The sequence below is a fragment of the Microchirus variegatus genome, assembly GCF_963457635.1.
Source record: "Microchirus variegatus genome assembly, chromosome: 9".
NCBI lineage: Eukaryota > Metazoa > Chordata > Actinopteri > Pleuronectiformes > Soleidae > Microchirus > Microchirus variegatus.
In genome coordinates, this window is record NC_139810.1 from 25854159 (window position 1) to 25876115 (window position 21957).

General features: G+C 39.9%; 4 protein-coding genes across 4 annotated transcripts; 2 read left to right on the top strand and 2 right to left on the bottom strand.

Moving 5' to 3' along the window:
- Window positions 1–65: 65 nt before the first annotated feature.
- Window positions 66–10860, bottom strand: ints11 (integrator complex subunit 11). Its single transcript, XM_083895713.1, has 17 exons — window positions 10738–10860; window positions 9678–9775; window positions 8785–8858; window positions 8457–8685; window positions 8245–8343; window positions 7974–8008; window positions 7589–7727; window positions 7451–7515; window positions 6985–7174; window positions 6810–6893; window positions 6651–6740; window positions 5135–5297; window positions 4903–5013; window positions 4047–4108; window positions 3787–3929; window positions 2579–2708; window positions 66–332 (listed from the first exon to the last, which is right to left on the bottom strand). The coding sequence occupies exons 1-17, from the start codon at window positions 10763–10765 to the stop codon at window positions 267–269; spliced, it is 1806 nt and encodes a 601-aa protein (XP_083751839.1). The 5' UTR covers window positions 10766–10860; the 3' UTR covers window positions 66–266.
- A 681-nt stretch (window positions 10861–11541) lies between these two features.
- On the top strand, window positions 11542–12744 carry cptp (ceramide-1-phosphate transfer protein; the record flags this gene model as incomplete). The annotated part of the gene is made up of 2 exons (XM_083894905.1): window positions 11542–11675; window positions 12222–12744. 2 exons carry the CDS (start codon window positions 11542–11544, stop codon window positions 12742–12744), a joined length of 657 nt encoding a protein of 218 aa, XP_083751031.1.
- A 1905-nt stretch (window positions 12745–14649) lies between these two features.
- On the top strand, window positions 14650–15384 carry ubxn10 (UBX domain protein 10; the record flags this gene model as incomplete). Its single annotated transcript, XM_083895533.1, has 1 exon — window positions 14650–15384. The coding sequence occupies one exon, from the start codon at window positions 14650–14652 to the stop codon at window positions 15382–15384; it is 735 nt and encodes a 244-aa protein (XP_083751659.1).
- A 1526-nt stretch (window positions 15385–16910) lies between these two features.
- Window positions 16911–21613, bottom strand: ddx19a (DEAD-box helicase 19a; the record flags this gene model as incomplete). Its single annotated transcript, XM_083895708.1, has 9 exons — window positions 21429–21613; window positions 19934–20026; window positions 19525–19627; window positions 19335–19449; window positions 19078–19255; window positions 18746–18983; window positions 18039–18201; window positions 17755–17946; window positions 16911–16972 (listed from the first exon to the last, which is right to left on the bottom strand). The coding sequence occupies exons 2-9, from the start codon at window positions 19993–19995 to the stop codon at window positions 16911–16913; spliced, it is 1113 nt and encodes a 370-aa protein (XP_083751834.1). The 5' UTR covers window positions 19996–20026; window positions 21429–21613.
- Between the last annotated feature and the right edge of the window lie 344 nt (window positions 21614–21957).

Consider the following 21957-nt stretch of genomic DNA (forward strand, 5'->3'; position numbering starts at 1 on the left):
GACTTTCATATAAAAGTGTTTATTAAAACTGTGTCAAAATAAAGGGAGAAATGAAAACATGAGTATCTTCTTTTTCTTTATCTTGAGAGGTTGTGTCTGTGAATGTGTCTGGGACTGGGCCAGCCTCAACAAGAGAGGGGAGTAAACTGAGAAAACTGAGACCTCCAAATGATAGAATGGATTGTCCAGAGTCTTGTCTGGCAGCACATTACTTAATTTCCTTCATGTGCTCACAGTTTTGGGACAAAGACAAAAAAAAAGATGTTTCAGCACAGTCCAGATGGAAGCCCCTTTTTCAGCAGAGTTGAAAGGAAGCTGCCCAGGTCTTCATCCTGACAGAGAACAACAGAATATCAAAGTCAAGAAGACAAACAGGCAGATATGAACGGACAGGTGTCTGATGTGTCCTCAGAAAAAAAACAATAAAGAATTTTGATAAGAATCCATGAATAATTTTGTATTTTTTCCTTTCTCACACTACACATTGGGTTGTGGCCCCTAACCAGCCCTTACACTCACTGATATATTACAGTTTACAGAGAATTAAAGCGCACACGCTTGGTTATTTTCATCTTTTCTATTTGAATCATCCAAACATTCTCAGTTTACTATGACATCTGACTGAACATAATCTGAAAAGTATCTCTTTGAAGAAGATTAAACACATTTATTAGACCACCTGTCATTAAAACAAGAAAACAAACAAACAAATATTTTACAAGTATTTCAAAAAACTAGTCTAAAACTAAAAATGTCATTGTTATTTATTTGGCAGTCAGAACTTAATCAAGCATAATGCTCAACCACTAAAACTATTTTTTTCTGTTCAAGAATGCAAGTAAATAAACTATAATTTGACATCTTAATCAGAGAAAGAAATAATAGTGTGCTTGTGCATGTATATATGTGTATATGTATATACACATACACATACATATACATACGTAAATATATACATATACATACATATACATACGTATACATACGTATATATATATATATATATAAAAGCTCTCACACAAGACAGACGACCCGATTTAAGCCACCGACTGTACGTGTGGTTGGGGTTTCATTTTAGTGGTTATTCAATTTTATCAGGAAACATTAGTTAAAGATGACAGATATCACGGAGAGGCAGAAATACAGATCATAACTTGTTTTTCTTGCCCTTTGCATGGAACATATGAAGCCACCGAAACTCCCACCTCGCACTGCTACACGGGCAGGTTTCCCCACCTCCTGCTTTCAATTTATTCTCCCTTTCATTGGCCTGACTCTCATACTGTCCACCCACACAAGTGTTTTCACTTCTCGAGCTGATTAGACCTTTACTAGGACTGCGTGGGCATCAAAGCGCACGCAGTTTAACTCATGCTGCAGTCGGGCCAGAAGATTCCCCCACGTAACAAAAGCACAGCATTAGTGCTGTGGCTACAAACGATCTTGAACAAAAACATAGCTGTTGTGAACAGAGCGGATTTCTGCCTGAATATAATAAATGAGCTCATGTGAAAAAGCAGCAGGAGAAAGTCTGAATAATCCACAGCGAGAAAAATAGGGCTCAAATCTTCAACCAGAGTTCATATCTGAAAATGTGTTCCTGTTGATTCTTGCAACCAGTGTTGAAAGAATTCTTCAGTTTAACTTTTCATTGGAGCAGTGTGGGGTCGCCAGAGTAATAAAAAAGTCAATAATTGAACCAAGAGCAAAGAGAAAGGAGCTCAGTGACTTCAGTCTTCAAGCTCAGATGTCAGAAGTAACTGATTTTAAAGTCTCCACTTCCTCACTGGAGGTGGACACATTATTATTTGTTCCCTTTTCTAAAGTAATCTTTAAACTGCCATTTTTTATTTCATAACTATATCATTTAGATTCACACACACAAACAGAGGATTAAGCAGTTATCTTTTCTTAGGACACTGCATTGACTTTTATCCATAACCATAACCATGACCAGTTAATACCAAACCCTAACCCTAACCACAAATCAAATCTTAGCCCTGAACTTGACCATCAGTTTCTGCCTCATTAGGACCAGGCTTTAGTCTCCATGAGGACTACTGGTCCTGACAAGGCCAGTGGTTATGCCAGGAAAGGTCGTAAAGATATAATACAAGCACGCACGCGCGCACAAAGCCCATTTCATGCTGAAACAAAATTATTGTTATTGTTAGCTTATTGTCATAAATGTAAGAGTTTTTGACAAACTGCAATGAATAATTCAAACAAAAACAATAATTATAACGTGACTGAGTGTTTGCAGAATTAAACAGCCAGATCAGCTGCCAAAACACAGTTATTATGCCAAACATGGGAATTAATCAAAGATTAAACTTTAAAACTGGATTACATCAGGTAGTATTATATTTGAACTATAATCATAAACACTTTATCTCATCATGTACTCAAAGCACAATCTATACTGTCATTATAACTGAGTCATTGTGCTTTTCTGCCTCTTGTGAGAGAATGAAAAATCTTAACGCTAAACGACTTTGACTTTCCAAATCATTTCCCACGACCGCTCGGAAGCTACAGTGGCATTAATTCAGAGGCACGCACAGTGACAATGTCATACCTGATAACTCCAAGAAAGCAGCAGGACTTTGGTGTTGGGGTCCTCAGTGGAGGACGACACTTTGATGACGATAGACTCCACCATGACGGTGCCGTCAGGGAGGTGCTGGATGGTGTAACCTTTTAATACGCTGAAATACAGGGGGGTAAAAACAACAGATATTAAAAATTCAGAAAGGTTTTTGCTGTTTTGTGCACGTCAAGGTTAAGCCGTAGTGATCTATGCTGCAGGCGTACTCGTGGTAAATTGCCGTGGGACATCCTGGGGGTGTGTGTTTACAACTTCAGGCTCTACAAATTTTTTTTCAAAAGTTGATTCAAAGTTGTGATTAATTTTATATTGCATTATTGCATATGTATTTCTTTCTCATTCTTATTTTTTTGTCATTCGTTTTTCTTTCTCACTTTTCTTTTATTATTGTTTAAAAACACGAGCCAAGCGAATTCTGAACTGTGACAAATGTCACAAATTCAATCCGATTTTTGCCCTTCAAACTTTGCTTTCATCAAACAACCAGCAAAACTGTTTTCAGCTGTGCTAACATCATTGCACAAGGGTTTTCAAGGGTTTTCTCATCATCCAATAGCCTTCTAACGCAATTAGCAAACACAATGTACCATTAGAACACTGGAGAGATGGTTGCTGGAAATGGGCCTCTATACACCTATGTACCTATTCCATTAGAAACCAGACGTTTGCAGCTAGAATAGTCGTTTACCACATTAACAATGTATAGAGTGTGTTTCTGATTCATTTAATGTTATATTCTTTGAAAAAAAAGTGCTTTTCATTCAAAGATAAGGACATTTCTAAGTGACCTCAAACTTTTGAATGGTAGTGTGTATCCATCCATCCATTATCTACCGCTTTATCCTCCACCAGAGGGTCGTGGGACGGTAGTGTATATAGCTGGTCAAAATTAAAAAAATGTTGTTTTGTTTTGTTGTAAAAATTTGTGCTGAAAAAAAAGAATATAAGACCCTTTATAGTTCTAATTCTTATAGCTTCTCTATATAAGTTTTAACATAATAATGGGGGGAAAAAAAGCAGCCGAAGTGCTCTGTGTTCTTAAGGGTAAACAACATCCAACAATAAAAGAGTGTAAACTTAAAAATCTCCAGAATATCACACATAAATTATACTGCGAGTCTGTGATGCAGGCTATAATGCATAATGCAGAAGACCCTGATGACAGCGCGCCCGCTCACCTTTTCAGGTGTACATAGATCCTTTGGAGCGTGTCGTTATCACTGTGCGGGTCCTGGAGCTGCACGCGGCAGGTGAAGCGCAGCTGGTGTTCGTTGAGGCCCAGGTCCTTCAGAGCCTGCTCCGAGGACACCAGCTTCAGGCTCTGTGCTCAGGAGGACAGATAACGAGAGTGTGTCCGTCATCAAGCAGAAAGACACCAGACTGCGAGTCACACAGCAGTAACATTAATTTAGTTAAATAAGAGTTAATGAGAACTCACGTTTTCTTTCATGATCAGTGTTCCATGCATGGTGCGAGGTTTTTTGGGATCAGGCAAAGGACCTTCAACACAAGAAAGAGGTAAGTTGAGAACATGAATATACAATTAACAAGCAAATAAGTATAAAAATACATTCAAATATTATTATATCATGTATGTAGTGTGTAGCACGTATAGCACTCGTAGCACTGACCGAGGAAAACAGAACAATAACTTTTTAACAACTCAAGAACTAGTAAATATTTATACAGCTTTCTTATAGTCAGCAGCTATTGCAAGAATTCATCCAAGATTCTATTCTTTCATTCTTGTATAATTCTCAAGCTTGACTGAATAGACAATATGGATTATTTTGGGCTGATGGCAATACACACACTAAAATGTAAAAAAAGAAAACCTAATCTTGACATTTACATCTATAAAATAGACAATAATTAAAATAAAAGTTTTCATATTGACAAATATAAGCTCACACTGGCTGATTTCTACAGATCATCTTTCAGGCTCATGATTAATTAACTAAGATGTTATTGCTGGTGGTTTTCGAATGTACAGCATAATCATGAAAAGTGTTCCTATTATTCTTTCTTCCTCGTGCTTCCAAGTGTGTTTGCAATGTTGACTCGTAGGACAAAACTACAGCTTCAATTACAAACGGTTAAATTAATGACTTAACACCAGCAATAAACGGCATTTATCATTTTGCAAACAAAATTCCCAGCCGTGTTTTGCACACTGAACAAACACCTCTGCCAAACGTGCGTGGGCTACCTTAACACCGTCTTTACCACCGAGACCAGTGTCCTTTTATGACCCAGTTTGCTGTAAAAACTCCTGAGCTACAGTCATAACGTACCTCCGAGAGCCATCTCCCTCTTCAGCAGATTGAGCGAGATATCCACCGGAACACTGGGGTTTGTCGTCACAGTTACCGTCTCGCCATTCGCTGGCATGTAACAGTCTATACCTGCCATTTAAAAACAGAATCATTAGCAAGACTGGAAACCCCCCCCCCCGCCCCCTTCACTTCCTACCGTTAGATTTTAATGAGACAAACATTATTAACAACACAATGGAGGTACACTTACTGAACTCCTGCTCGATCTTTCCCTTGAGGAACTCCATTTTGACGGCCTCCCCGTGTACCAGCAGCATGTTGCGAGGCTCTGCCATACGAATGAGCTGCATGATGCCTTTAGCGTCTGCATGGGCACTGAAGGACATGTACTCCACCTGCAGTTTCACATCCAACTGCAACAACCACAGAGCAGGTTGATATTCCAATCCAGTCCAACTGTATTCATGAAGTACTTTAAAAACAACAGCAGCTCAAACAAAGTGCTGTACATCAGCGATAAATAAATAAAACATAAACATGTGACCTAATAGACCTAAGAACCAACAATAAAAGTCTACTCTTGATCAGACCTTTTAAACTATGAAGTTGTTAACAACACATTTGTGCTGTAGCCATTTCAAAACCTGTCTTACAAATATTATTCTCTCATAAAGAAGAAATGAAAAGCCCCTCAACCTGACTCCACTAAAATGCTGTCGATTTACATGTTAACAGTCTGTGCATAGTAAAGCATGCGATATATAGGATTATCGGACTGGAATATATCAGATTTATCATTTGTATCTGTGTGAAACATGTCTCTGGGCATGTATACACACATTGACATCCATTAATATGGACAACATAATAAAAGTGTTATCCCTGACTTTATCCATAACCCCTCTCACACTAATTTTGTCCTGCTTTATCCTCCACATGAGAGTCGCGTGCGAGCTGGCTGACATGGAGAGAAAGGCAAGGTACACTCTGGACAGGTTGCCAGGCAAACACACAGAGATGCTACAACCATTCACTCTCACATTCACACCTACAGTCAAATTAAAAGTGTCCACATAACCTCAGCATGCTTCTGGACTGTGGGAGGAAACCAGAGTATTTGGAGAAAACCCTCACTAACAGGAGAACATGCAAACTCAGCACAGAAAGGCCCAAGGTCAAACTGGATTCAAACCAGTGAGTATGTGATACATGAGTTTTTGAGCCCTCAACACGAGCAGTGTGACAATTTTGTATAATTGTCACACTGATGTATAAAATGATGGGAAACCGGACAGAGATGCAGGCACTGCGTAGGCCACATTGCCCATGTGTACTGTGAGAAATGCAGACTGTTTTCAAGCCTACCATCACTCAAAATAAAAAGGTTGTGAACCGCAAAATGAGTAACAATAACTGAAATGTTATGTCTTCCAGACTACCACCCTGCCATTTCCATTGCTGCATTGTTTTGTTGGATTTGTTTGTGTATTTTTTGTTCAAGAAAAAAAAGAATATTTGATCATTGTGACCCGCTGTATCAAATATGATACAAATTAAAACTCCTATATGGAAATTGATATTTGAATTTTGGACCAATAAAGGCTTCAGTGTCAAATAATTAGAATTTTCTGTCAATTATTTAAGGGTTTTGGCTTTACAGGGTTAATAAAAGGCTTCAATGTTGAACAAACGAATGTCTACGTGTGTCCTCACGAAGAACGCTGTACGAAAATGACATTAACATAATGGAGAGACGTCTGTCTTACCGTCGATCTCCCTTCCATCTCCAGTTTCCTCTGCCCATTTAAGATCTTATGACCAATCGTCCCTTGTACACAGTAACCAGGCATAATCACCTAAGAAAAGAGGAATTAGTTGTATCATTATATAAAGTATTTAAGACTAGTAAGACTACTAACACTCACCATGTTCTTCTCATTTCCAGCCCATTTCTTGAAGATTTGCAAAGACTGACCAGCATGCAGCATTCCCGGTGTGGCAAACACCACCTGTAAGTGCACACATGAGATTATCTCACTGCTATCAGAATTTTCAAATCGAAAACATGTTGCACTTGTGCGCACACACAACAAAACTCACCATAGGTCCAGGATTATCAGCATAGGAGCGATCGAAAGGTTTGATGTGCTTAAATTCAAACATGTTTCTCTGTACAAAGGTTTTCCGAATCTTCTGGTTTGTCCATGTGATGAAAAGCTTGTAGTAATGATTAGCTTTCTCCGTCAGCCCAGTGGAGAAGTAGATTGGGGCCTTTAAGTTCATTCTCTCCCTGTGCAGGGAATAAATGTCCACCGTTATTCACGGAGAAGCAATTCAGCTAATTTAGGCAACAGATATTTATTTATTATTTCATTATTTATTTATAACCATTTGCAGTTCATCCTGTTACAACCATAAACATGGTCAGATATCCTCTAATATTGTCTTTGCGCTTTATTTCTCGCTCTGATGTAGACCTGTTCACATTAACAAGCTTATACTGGAAATTCAATGATAAAAAGCTCCTATAAAACCCTTTAAATTCTCTTTGTGGGTACAACCCTACCAAAATGTTTCCAGCAGGATACAGAGTTCTTGTGCTCGTCCAAGTGCAAAAACAGGGATGAGAACCTGAAAAGAGAATAATAAATAAAGTATTATATAAGGAAATAAATAAAAAACCTGCTCCCCAACGCAGTCTTACCTTTCCTCCTCTTTCTATGCTTTCATGTACTTTCTTCAAAAAGTCTCTCTCTCGGCATCTCTTCGAGTCACGGATGGTGGTGGCGTACGTCGACTCTGAGATGAGGATATCTGGACGGCACTTATCAATCCATGCAGCGCTGCAGATATGTTGATATATAGCATCATGTCACAGATAACTTATCATTTGCGTAGGAAAATTCACTTTTTTTTTTTTACGATTATCCTGACCAAAATAATTGCAGTTAACGATAAAATTGCGACGACTGAAAAAATGTGTTTTAATAAACAGGTGCAGCCTTCTGTCTGCACTTCTGGTGGTCAGAGACATCGCCGATAGGTTACATATTTTGTACCATCACTAAATTCAAGGAAATACCACTTACCCTAAATGCCTGTCAGGCGTCATGTTATAATCTCCCTGTAAAAGAAAAGATGAAATTTGATTTATCCACAAATAAATTGTCAATTTATTTTCAGTTCATTGTGAAATTACAGTCGATTTGAAAATAAATAATAATAATAAAAACACGGCTGGTTACAGGGTCTTTAATGTCACACTGAGGATGGATTTCCATTGACACATGCAGGGCAGATGTTAATGATAGGGCTAAACAGGGCCGCTGAGTTACACAGTGCAGACTTGTTGACACTCACAGTGTAGACCACAGACTCTGACCCCACTTTGATGTGCACCATGGCAGCTCCGAGGACATGGCCTGCATAGTACGCCTTGATCTCCAGCTCATCATCGACCTGCCAGCAGCAAAACAAAAACAGCTTGGTTTGGCCACCGGACCAGACGAGCAGCTTGTGCAGACACAATTAACAGATAATGATACACATTGACATTTAAGTCAGCAACGTACCTGGACAGTTTGGTGAAGATTCAAAGGTACCACTTTCTTCATGCAGTCCTTGATCATCTGTGAGGTGAAAAAGTTGGTCTCTCCCTTTTTGTCAACCGTAATCTTGCGGAAGTCTTCCAGTAAAATGGGACAGATGGCCTTGGTGGGATGGGTCATGTAGATGGGGCCGTCGTAGCCAACCATCTCACTCATGTAGGGCAGAGCACCGCAGTGATCCAGGTGGAAATGGCTGAAAAAAGGAACAGGTGCAGCCATGTAAAAAAAAAATACATGATTTATTTTTTTTTAATATGAATGGAATAGAAGTGACATGATTCAGACAACAAACCTGATGATCACACAGTCCAAAAATTCTGTCAGGCGTCCATTCTGGGTTATGTAGGAAAAATCTGGGAAACGTCTCTGGAATGACAATATAGACATATTACATTTATTGGGATGAAGTGACACTGGACGGTAGATTATTTTCTTCACTATAGAGCTGTGCAAGATAAATCATCTCAGATAATATCATAAGTGATGTTTTTATTCAAATGACTGAACAAAAACCAATGAAACAGGCACTGAAACTCCACAAACTGCTCTCCTTGCTGCAGCAGAGAGCACGATTCAGTATCACATCACCACAAGTGGGCCGATGTGATCACATGACCTCTCGCTCGCATCCTCCCTGCGACACAGGTTAGCCACGTGTGGTTATGCTAATAGGGAGAAAACATGGAGACACCAGCATCTCCAGCTGTCTTTGAAATAAGTTTTCCTGACGGTGTCCATGTTGATATCATTTGTAAGCAACGATTAATGAGTTAAACAATTAAAATCTAATTTGTCATCAAAATCCAACCAATTTCTTTTTTGCCCATATCAAAACATTTGATACTCACAATGTAAACCCTTTAAAAATCAGGTAAAAATAAGATTCAATCCATGAAGAATAGAGAAAGAGGATTTAGATGCTGGTTGTATATGTTTAGCCATAATACTACTATTATTGTATGTGTACTGTAACATCATAATATAACGGTATACTTCACAATGTGTTTTGTTTTTAATTTGCTCTGCAAATACTCCCATCTATTGTCTGTCTGCCCTGGGCGAGGACTCTAATATCTGTGGCTCTTCCAGTTTAAACATTTTTATCCTTACCATTAGTTCTAATGATAAACGGTGTCAGTCATAAACAGATTGTAAAGCCCTGAGATAATAAGCTGCTTCACTTACATCATCATTGTATCCCATGTGCATCCCACAGTCCAACATGATGTTCTTTCCTCCAATTGAGACGAGAATGCAGCTGCGGCCGACATCCTGTCCAGCACCTGGAGAGAAAGAGGAGTTCATAACTCAAATCTCAAGGCTGGAGACCGAGATCAAAACCTTATTACTCCAGTCTAAAATTCTTACATTTTCAGACCCAGTGGACTTCCAAACTTTACAGATAATGCTTAGAGCAGAAAACAACAAGCAATTAGCTGAAAATATTCACTGTAAGAGAAGGGACTTATCATTTAAGGGGTTCATTTAAATGACACAGAAGAGTGCACACTACAATGAAAACCTTTGGTATTTTGGTTAGTGGGGTGAAGCAGTGGATCACTTTAAAGAGATGTTCAAACATGAAGCACTTTCGGAGGATGTATAGAGACGATGATATTCACAAGGTACAGGAAAGCAGGTGTATAACTGGGTGTTTACTGTGCATTTATGTAGTCTGTTGGTGTTGTCTTCTTTGGTTTAAAACATGTGCTATTAAAAGTAAAGATGAATGGTTAATTCATTTTGGTTGAGTTTTGGAGAAGCGATGGTACAATTTAGTTTTTTTTTAGTAGAGCCTACTCCTTTTCAGAGCTGTGATCCAAGGTCTGAAGGCCTTCTTTGTTTATTTTCTTTTGTTTACTACTACTACTGGAAAATAAAGATTCCATTCATTCGTTCAAATAGCTCTGTCTCTCTCTCACACTCACACACACAAACACAAACACACAATTACTTGCAGAGCTTCTATTTTTTTAACAGCTTCCAGCCTCTTAGCCATTTAATACCTAAACCTGACACCAATTTACGAATTTCTAACACCAACCCTCACATTAAGTTGTATGGGACCATGTTTTGCTCCACATGAAGACGAGTGTTCTTTATAAAGTCATTGTTTATAGCAAGGAATGTTCAAAATGGGGCGGCATCTCCACAGATAGACTTTATCAAGCTACAGCCAAGTGTGTTGACGGAACTAGCTTAGCGGGATGCTAGCTAGCCAGCAAGTACCTGTAACGATACTCACCAAGTGGCGTTACGTTTATTTCAGGCATGTTTTCTCGTCAGTGCCGAGCACAGGTGAGGCGACACTTCCACGACCAGACTGTTTCCACTGATGAACCTTTTGTATATAGAGAAAAAGTTACTCATTTGTTGAAAACGTACATGTGATGTGAGGTGTTTGTGGTGTCAAGCTAGTAGCTACCTTCAAATATGGGACTTCCACTTAACAGTTTCAAAATAAAAGGTTTACGGTCAGTTCTCTTCAGTTGCTTGAGTCCTCTCCTACAGCTAACCTATGACAATAACTATGAATTAATGAATTCAATTAATTGATTAATCAATGGCGAAATCATCTCTTGAAAGTGTAATTTTTCATGTACTTTCCCAATATATTTAACCTGTTTGTTATCATTGTAATTTTGAAATATACTTTTTATTTTTTTTAAATTCTCATTTAGTTAACTTTAACATTCATATTTCATATTTGTACCTACCTCTGGTGTTTTGTTACAAGACCAAAATGTCTTTTTTTGAGGCACTGTGTCTTAATCTCAACAGCGATTACTTTTATTTTGAAGGCAGCGTATGTTGATTTCCGATGTTTCCCGGCTCGAGTCTGCGCAGTAGGGACAGATCACAACCCCAGATAAATGTTGTGTTTCACGTTGAGGTTGTTTTTAGGTGGTGGTTTGTGTCGTCTTTAATATTACACATTAGGACTGTATTCTACAGTGACGTGAGGTTCGTCGTTGACGGCCATATATATATATATATTTGTATCCCTCTCTATTGCCTGTTTGACGGTACTATATCCTTGTTGAAAACCATGGCTGGTTCGGCGGCATCACAGGAGCAGAAATTCTGTTTACAGCAGGTGCTCGACACGTTCAAGCTCTGTCTGTCGGGAAATAAGGAAGTTTACCTTCAACACTATGTCGATGGCTGGCGTGGGCTTATCAAGTAAGAGATTTTTTGACAACATTTGGCTCATAAAGAATACACAAACTCACCTCTAGAGTACACTACACGGAAATGATACAAGACATGTCACGTGGTCATCAAATATGGAAAAGTGTATACAAACAAATGCATAAAACAATCATGTGTGCAAAAAACATTGTGTTAAGCTTTAAAGTACAGTGTAGTTAATAGTATTTTACACACATTCCTTTTTATAAACACATGTCATGTGGTAAAGCACATTTAATAACATTACTATGAAATATGAAAACCAGGTGTGTAAAAGGTAATGATACATTCAAATTGAGTAAAATAAGTTTTAACAGTATTGCATGTGGACTCAAGAAACAAACTAACAAGCAGACAGAGTGCACAAACCTCCACCAAGGTCACTATTTAACCTGACGAGAATCAGGATCACACTTAAAATCTAGTAACTTCCTCCTTAGGCCATGACCTATATTCCCACAGGTTTATCAGTAGTTTAAAACCTGACTGTACAATGTCATGGTAGTAACATTGTTGTTTTTGTGCTTCATTTCATAGGCTTCTGAACAGCTTAGGCAACGTCTTTGGCTTCATTTCCAAGGATGCTGTCGGCAAGATCCAGATTCTGGTCAACCACCTGAGTGGGGACAACGGGTCTCAGTACGTCACTGTCCAGTCGATGGTCAAGTATGAGATGGACAATGGACTCGTGGACCTGACCAAGCGAGGCAGCCACCCAGAGTCGGGCTGCCGCACTCTGCTGAGGCTCCACCGCGCACTGAGGTGGCTTGATCTTTTCCTGGAGCGACTCCGCACCAGCACCGAGGACGACAAGACGTCCGTCATGTGCGCGGAGGCGTACAACGACTCTCTTGCCCAGCATCACCCGTGGGTGGTCCGAACAGCTGCGGGCGTGGCATTCCACATGCTCCCCGGGCGTCCTGCTTTCTTCGAGGTGATGAATGTCGGCCCCCCGGACAACGTTGTGGCCATACTGGGAGAAGCACTACCTTTAATCTCTGACGTGTACCAAGTAACGGAGGAACTTTATGCTCAAAATAATCTGCTGGATATACCATAGAGAGCAAGAACGTCTGTTATTTGCCTCTTTCTAAATGACATGGTTGTATATCAACATGTACCGGCTGACAGGCTGTTGAGCAAGCTGCTACTTGTGCAAAGAGAACGTGATGAAGGTTGTGCATTATCTATACGGTGTTGGGCAGAAATAACGACTCATTATACGATTTTTAATATAAACCTGCTGTTACGTGTAATATTGCATGTTTGTCTCGTCTCTGTGAATCATCCGTTTCATTCCATGTTTTATTTGTAGGTTGATTTGTTGTCATTGAAACAAATGAAGGGACCATAGGTAGGGAATCACATTATTCTTTCTTTGCTGCCAACAGCTATTTGTTTCCATTGTTTATTCTAACAAAAAAACACTAAACCGATGTGTCTTTTTAAGTTATTTCTTTTCATGTTTACAAATGTAAGCCATTTGCGACTTTCCCTGTACTGACAATGTAATCTTTGATTTGATTTACACTGATTTGATAACGAACCAATTAGGTGACACAGAAAATAATTGTTTGTTGGTGCCCTGTTTGGATCCGATGCCGACCACGATTTGTACAAATCAGGGAAATGTAATAATAGGGTAACTGATTATATTTCATGTAATAATATTAACTCATTTATGCTCCCACTACAGAACGGAAAACCTCTCAAATGTGATGACGCAGATAATGTACAACGGTCACGTATTTAAAATGCAGGGAAATTATTTTAATAGGCAATCACAGATTTCAAACTACTTATCCAGAGACTAAAAGAAGTTTGAATGTGCCACATCCAGAACATGAATGTACTCATGCAAATATCACTAAAAGATTTGCTTAGAGCACATTTCAGTAAAGTATGTGTAATGAATCAGACGACCAGAACTTTTCACTGTAAATCATATTATTGAAGCTCTGAAGGACAAACATGCTGTTTTTATAGCTACTGTAAGGATTAAATTGGATGGTGTATTGGTTTACAGGACTGTACTGTATGTATATATGCATATATAAGTGTGTGTCTCTATTTGACAATAATAATAATAATAAAGCCCATTAAACCAGCTACTGGTTTATTTCTGTGGCATACCACACTGTAAAGTTGCACAAGCCGTGCAGCGAAGACATGCCTTTGTTTTTGTATAATGGACTCGATTTATTTCAAATTATTGAACTAGAAAAAGCCCTCATAAGAGCACAAACCTGTTCCAAGGCTTCTCACAGTGTCTAAACAACTCAAGATCAGATTGAGGTACTTATTATAAGACAGTTTTTCAAATCAATATTGAAATTTTTATTAAAATTAAAGATAAAGCTACCCTATCCGACAAGATTGTGACAATTTGGACTACAGATAGCAGAGCTTAAACTCACAATATAAGGCAGTGAGTTATTCCCAAAGTGTGGGTCCCCGCCCCCTAATTGATCGTGACGGTACTGCATGTGGAAGTGATTCAATATAAATATAGCTGAATTTAGTTTGAAGTTTTGTAATCAAGTTTTAAATTGCTGTAAGGTATATATATATATATATAAATATATATATATGACATTTTATTTGTAAGTATCCAGTGTTAGCCTGGCTGGTGACTGTAGCTGCAGTTGCGCACTTCCAACACCAGGGAGCTCTATGCCTCTTAAATAGAGGACGTCGTCGTCATGGCAACCCGGCTTTCATGGTAACCAGTGACGCTGAAGGAGGAACTGATTACTGGGGAAACCGGGTGGAAAGCGACTGAAAAAGTCATGCGAACAAGCGACATGTTGACATTTTAACAGAACTTCAAAAACTGACATTAGCCTAGCACAGGCACGCTCGTCCTCGAGGACAGATTTTTCACTCGGCGATGACTTTTCTCGACTTTTTTAAATCCGAGGACTGAATCTTCACTGAACTGCAGAAGCCAAACAGCTGGTTAGCGATGCATTTAACGAGACCCAAGTCCTCCAAAGGAAGGAGCAGGCCTGCTGCTGCTGCTGCAAATAACGACTCCCCGCATGCAGGTGACCATGTCCCCGGAAGTCCAGAGTCCGTTGTCCACCACAGCAGGACGGACAGAACCCTCCGCTCCCAGTCTCAGCCCAGTATGAGCATGAGGGAGGACCAAGTGCTGCATCTGATGCGGCAGCGCGCTCCCGCTGCTCCACCACAGTCCTTAAACAAGTACAAGGTCCTGCCGTCCATCGAGAGGAGGCGGTCAGAGGTGAGCGCTGCTGCAGGAGGAGGTGGAGGAGGAGGTGGAGGAGGTGGTCTGGACCAACACATGTCCGCGCTCACGCTGTCCGGTCATGCTGTCCTGCAGCGGGCTGACGTCGCTCTCAGGATCCGGTCCAAGCCTCCAGAACCGGAGCCAGGAGGACCAACAACGACGAGCAGAGAAGCTGGCGCCAACAGCAGTTTGCTCTTAGCCATAAGAGCCCCGTGTGGCAGGAGGTTCGAGCAGCACTTTGAGTCCACGGACACGCTGCGGACGGTGAGAGCCAGCGCAGAGGTCAGGTTCGGACTCCAGTATGGAGAGGCCTTCATTGAAACCATGGACGTGCCACGCAGGAGCTTCACAGACATGGATATGACTCTGGATCAGTGTGGCGTCGTGAACAGATCAGTGCTGTGCATCACACTCAATAGCAATGACGGTGCGGTGCAACATGAGTGAGTGAATTCATGCTTCGTGTTTTGGTTTGCAGCTGGAATCTGGCTCCTGTGGTGGCATTTAAAGTCTCACGTCACTCTGCGTTTGCCCTCTGACCTGTATGCACTACTTTTCTGGACTCAACATAAAGGTTCAGTATGTAAAAAAAACAATTAGTGACATCTAATGGTGAGACTGTTGTGAGACCTTGGAAATATGGTGGCCTTTTGAATAGCAAGGTACATGAAAACACACGCTTCTGCAAATACATTTCACAAAATGTTACACACTGGTCCTTTGAAGCTCAAAAGACATCTTGTGTCCAGTAAACCTATGAATGCATGATTAGATAGATAGAAAAAAATTACAATGAGGTACAAATATGCAAATCATGCAATATGGATGTACATATGAATAGTGCACAGGCTTTTTTGTAAATTATTAAATCAACCTCAACTGTGGATTTTAAAATCATTTTAGTCACTTGTATTATTGCACAGATAACTACGTATGGAGCAGACGGAAGAGACTTTAAATCTCAGGAAGAGACATTAAAGTGGACATTCAAAGAGGAAAATGTTCCACCAAGAAGGAATTTTGAAGACATTTTCTACATAGAACTGAATTCCAACATCAGTGACCAGAAAGACGGCAGTTTCAACTCCGACTAAAGTAAAACAAACTTTTGATGCTGATGAAACTGTTCATAAAGCATAACGTGCATTTATACGTTTTTAAAAACACTTTCTTAACATTAAGGAGGAACACGTTAGCCACATCCTGGCCTCCCTCCACTGACCTCCTGTCCATTTCAGAATTAATTTTAAGATTTTTTTTTTTTTTTTTAAATCATGTGTCGATGTGTTCAAATGTCTTTTAAACAAAAGGCTCAAGACAAAGTCAAGATGCGGGAACATTTATTGAAACAATCTCTGAGAATTATTTACAGGTTTCTTTCCTTTTGACCACATTGTAAGCTATTAGATCTCAGAAACTGTTTTCAGACACAGTCCATGTTGTTTTGTAACAAACCAAAGCTGTCAAGACAGAAACAGCATTTCAATGTCTTTCACATGTGACAGTACATTTATTTATTCTTTTAAATCCACAAACAAGATAGAACAACCAAATAAGTCACTCAAGGATATTAAATCAGTCAGAAGCAAACCATGCAGAGATGTGTAGATTAAACATAATTATGTCTCATTAATCTACAGAAATATACACTTCTAATAAAAAGAGAAAAGAATCAAAACACAGCAAACAAGTACATTAATATCTTCACCTTACTTAAATGCTGCTTTCACAGCTAGTGGTTAGTTCAGTCTCCAGGAGACTCATCTTAAAGGCTTACTTCAGGGGTAAATCAACTTCAGACATATCAAATGAAATCCAGGTGAAAACTTTGGCCCAAGAACTTTGCATCAACATTTGAATGCATCTTTTCTGTAAAACAATAAAATGTGAGAACAAATCTCTTGAAAGAACTTACATTTGAGGTAACATGTTTGAACTGCTCCGGTGTTGGCAAGTGCGCAAAGAAGAGCTTTTCAACTGAACAGCTTTTCCATTTCTTCAAGATTGTTGGTGTCAATTTCTATGATTTTCCTGTCTGTGGGGGAGAAAAAAAACCAAGTTATTTACAGTTTGACATAAACCTGGATGATGAGACAATTATAACTGTTGCTGTTAGTTTCTTCAATATCAATATAACAATATATATACACAGCAATTATGGGAACACACCAAGATACTGAATAACTGTTCTGAGGTTTAGTTTTAGTTAGTGAAATATTCTGTTAAATAAGGCTGTCATTTTTTGCACAAAAAACAATCTGGTTAAACTTTCACTCAGGAGCAAACATAAATTAAAAACATCTTGGCTGACTTTTGTCACCCCACAGGAATTATTAACCAACTTGGCAATTTAAATCATTCAAAAAAAGTGAAAGTGAAATCATGTAAAGATGTAAACACGGATATCAAACCACTTGTTGAAAGGCTTTTTCCCCATTGTGGTTGCAATTTAACGTCATGCTGTACATAAACACAGAGCTGTTGTAGCTAAAGTCGTCCCGTCTTCTGTACTTCATTTCCTCATTTTAAGGAATTTTAAAAAGAGTGGCAAAGCTTTTCCGTTTGTGCATCGAGGAAAGACAAGTTTTGGGGACAAAGCAAACCAAATGCACTTTTATAAGAGCAGGTGATAACCTATGATTACTGTGCTTTTATACTGATACAGCATTTCAGAAGGAGGTGTGCCAATTATGGCTCCAGTACAAAAGAAATCCTAAACGGAAAAAGAGAAGAAACCCTGCATTTGATTTAGCTATCCAATATCAGTATCTTATGATTTAAAGTGTTAAATAAATACTGAAAGGAGGAGGAACATACTGAAATGCATCTCAATCTGGTGGATGATGTCCATGCTGTGTTCACTGTCAACCATGTTGACAGCAAATCCTTTTCTGCCGAAGCGTCCAGTCCGGCCAATCCGGTGAAGGTATGTCTCGTTGTGGGCATTTCCATTAAAGTCCACAGGCAGGTCAAAGTTCACCACAAGTGACACCTGTTCAACATCAATACCTGCAACACGACCACAGGCAAGTTTAAAGATATTTACATTGTCTCTCAACTTCATTTACAATAATAATAAAAAAAAAACCTGTATCCTTCACCTCGAGAGCACACATTTGTGGTCACGAGCACCTTCTCCTTGCCATTACGGAAGCGTTCAATGACAGCAGCTCTTTGCTCCACGGTCATTTCTCCACTCAGCAACGCCACCTGGTGGCCCTCTTGAGTCAGGTTTTCAGCAAGCCAAGCAGCCATCCTGCGAGTCTGAGGAAAGAGGACAAGGAATAGAGCGATATACTATATCCAGTGTGTACCAAGAATACAGATCGACATGCACACTTTGTGATTCACCAGAAGCTGAAAGAATTTATCTCCTGGGGAGTTCTACAATGACAAAGAAAAATTTCCTGTCCTTACAGTTCCTGTGGTAAAGAGCAGTGACAAAATATGAGTCAGGTAATTCTCATCAAAGCTGGTGTTGTATATGAGGCACCCAGGTGAAACATAAATCATAGATACTGAGTGAACAGTCTCTTTATGTTCTGGTAGCCAAGAGAATAATAGTGGGAAACGAGACTAATGGGAGATCAAAATGAATACGTTTTAACATCGCAGTCGCAAGTTTAAGCCAAAAAGTTGTCAGCTTTAACTACTGAAGGTGTCACAGTGTGGACAAAATGGAGATAACCAACAACTGTATTAGTTGTAAACTCAGATACTGTCTCTATATATGTGAAAAAACCATCAATAAACCGATGTGTACAGTGACAGAAAACATTTTCTTTTGGAAAATGAACAACTGACATACGTGGCAGAAGATCATTGCCTGTGCAATGGTAAGACATCCGTAGAGATTGCAAAGAGCAATGAACTTGTCCTGCTCCCGCTCGCAGACCACGTAGAACTGTTTGATTGTGTCCAGCGTCTCCTCTTCGCGCCTCAGCTTGATGATGTTTGGGTCGGGAACCACTTTCTCTGCAAACTTCCACACAGAGTCCTCAAATGTTGCAGAGAACAGGAGCATTTGACAGTCCTTTGGTAGCTGCCTGTATTGGTAATGAGAAAGCAGGGGAAACATGTTAAAAGGACATGATAGAAAATATTTCATTGATTTGGTCCTAATGTCCAAAAGGAGCACACCTATGGATTCGAAAGCTCTGGTCACGATGACCCTGCGTGGCGATCATCACATCCGCTTCGTCCAGCACAAACATCGAGATCCTCTTGGGGTCGATGTGCTTGAACTTGGTGCACCAGTCGAGGACGGTGCCTGGTGTTCCAATGACAATCTGCTGTTGTAACTTGAAGCCTCGCTCCACTGAACACAACACAAATACAAAGCCAACATTTATCGCCATTGTCATCAGAGGTTATTACAATTACGGCCATGTTCTTACTTCTGTTGCCACGAATGGCGTATGCCAGTTGCACGTCGGGATAAAATTTCCCCATTTGTTCGATGACATGACCGATCTGCAGCGCGAGCTCATATGTCGGTGCGATGCACAGGCACTGAAAGACCCCAAAAGCTTTAAATGGTGAGTACATTTCAGGGACTGAATAGGGTGAACGATAGGATCTGCTTACCTGAGTCCATTTATTGGCTGGATCTACATGACTGAGCATGGCCAGAGAAAACGCAGCAGTTTTACCTGTGCCGGACTGAGCCTGTGCAATCAGATTCTGAGGTCTGCAAGCACAGAAAACACATTGTAGATTTAAATACATCACAGGCCAAACAGATGTTCGGAATGAGTACAATCACTTTTTAATTACAACAGCTGTGTTGCTGCCATCAAATTTAAAGGGCAATAGTTAAGCTGTTAATGTAGCTAACAAAACATTAACACAGTATGAGTAATTTCCCTCTCACTCTGAAGTACATTTGCATTTTACATGACCAAATATTTTTGAGCCTTCGCTTTCTGTCAATTGGCTCATTTATGAATCGATTACATGTCTCAGGACAACTTTAAAAGAAGGAAAATGAACTCACGGCTGTGCCAGCATCATGGGCAATGCATTCTCCTGGATTCTGGACGGTCTGTTAAAACCCATGTTGTACACACCCTTCAACAGGTCAGGTTTCCTATTGAATATCAAGTAAAAAATATTAAGGAAAAACTGCCTGTGCAGTTAAAATGTGCATTTTTTTTTTTTTTTTTAAATAATCACTTCAATGTTACTTATTACCCGGTGAACTTAGAAACGGGGTGAAAAAAAACTATCATGATAGGTTAGAGAATAAATTGAAAAATTACACTTATACAGTCAGCATATTCACAATTTAAAACCAAATTTACAGCCAGCAAATGTGGTGTGCGTTTATGTTGTGGACAGAGGGCTTAAGTGTAGCTCCTTGTAGATTTGTCTTTCAGTCTGTGCAGGATTGGATCCTCCAACTACCTGGCAACTGCACGTCTCTGGGGAGGATGAGGGGCACAACACTACAATATTTTTTAAAATCCATTTTAAACCATAGTTGCATCGCATACAGATATTACATTTCTAATCTTGATTTGGCATTCTTGCTACATATCACTGCAAATTCACCCACAGATCTCCCACAGAGAGCTTCAGCTTATGTTTAGTGGTTCATGATGGATTTGAAGACACACTCCGGATCACTGACCAGCTTGAGAAACCTGTCCCTTTTTATTAATTCCAGATTTATGACCGCCTACAGGATGCGTGCAACCACAGTTTACTAATATTTAGAAGAATCCAGTTCTCCCTCCATCCATGCATGCAATGCTTCGAGTGTCATTCACCGGTCCATGCCCCATGACTAACAGAATGCATAATGGGAATTATTATGAGGGACTTCCTCAGGAGGACGAGGGGATATTTGATTTAAACATGAACAGCAGCAGTGATCTTATTACACATATGGGACTCAGCCAAATGTGTTTTTAAATCTCTGCTATATCAATAATTACTTTAAAAAAAAAGAATAATGGATGAGCCACCTCTAATTGTAACTTTGTTGGGACTATACTTTGGTCAATATTTATGTAAGTCACAAAGTAAAGGATGGATTTAGGTTAAGGGGCTTTCTGCATGGAGTTTGCATGTTCTCCCTGTGTGCATGTGGGTTCTCTGGGTTCTCCAGTTTCCTCCCACAGTCCAAAAACATGATTTGGGGTTAAGGCAAACTGTGGAGGATAAAGTGGTGGAAGATGAGTGAGTGAGTTGGTTATGGTCCATGGAAATTTTGCTAGTGATCCAGGTACAAATGCTGGATTTATTTTTGAAACTTTCTACCCTACTAAAATTCAGAGAACATTGGCCCATGGTTCTCCTGAAGTTAGAGCCAAACCAAAAACTAACATTTATGCAGATTGTAGAAGGCCAACATTCCCTAAACGCTGAGGGAACCAAAAACTGGAATATAATATAATATAAAAATAAAATGAGTCTCCACACAACGTTCCCATTTGGTTGCATTTCTTTTTTTTTTTTACAACTAAAAGAGAACAGTGTAGACTCACAGTCTCAGCTCCTCAAACGTCTTGACGGAGTAGAGAGGGGAGGTTGGATCCCTCTGAAGGACCTCCACCTGGTTTCTGTTCCGCACCAGGGAGCGGCGGATCAGTTTGTATAGCAGGGACTGTTCGGCCGGGTCCACCGAATCGCCGTCTTTGGCCCTGCCTCCATTTTCTCTTTTCTCCAGGACAATGTTAGCTGCACAGATTAAGCCAAAACACACACACGCGCGCGCGCGCCATTAGTCAACGGTCAAAAACTGCTAATTGAAATTCAGTAATAGAGAATTAAATTACCGTTTACGTCTCCTCTCGTGTTAGGCCCACCATACAAACGATGAACTTTCTTAGAAGAATCCAACTATCGTCAAAGAAAACACACTTCATCACATAATTAGCTAAACTATAATACGACGATGTAAGCTACGCAGCGGGGTAAGCTAACACGCTAACGAGCTAGGGTGTGGCGGTTGTGTTACACCTGTAAAACTCACCTGCCCCGATGGAGCTGTGGCCTCCTGGGCATCGACAGCCT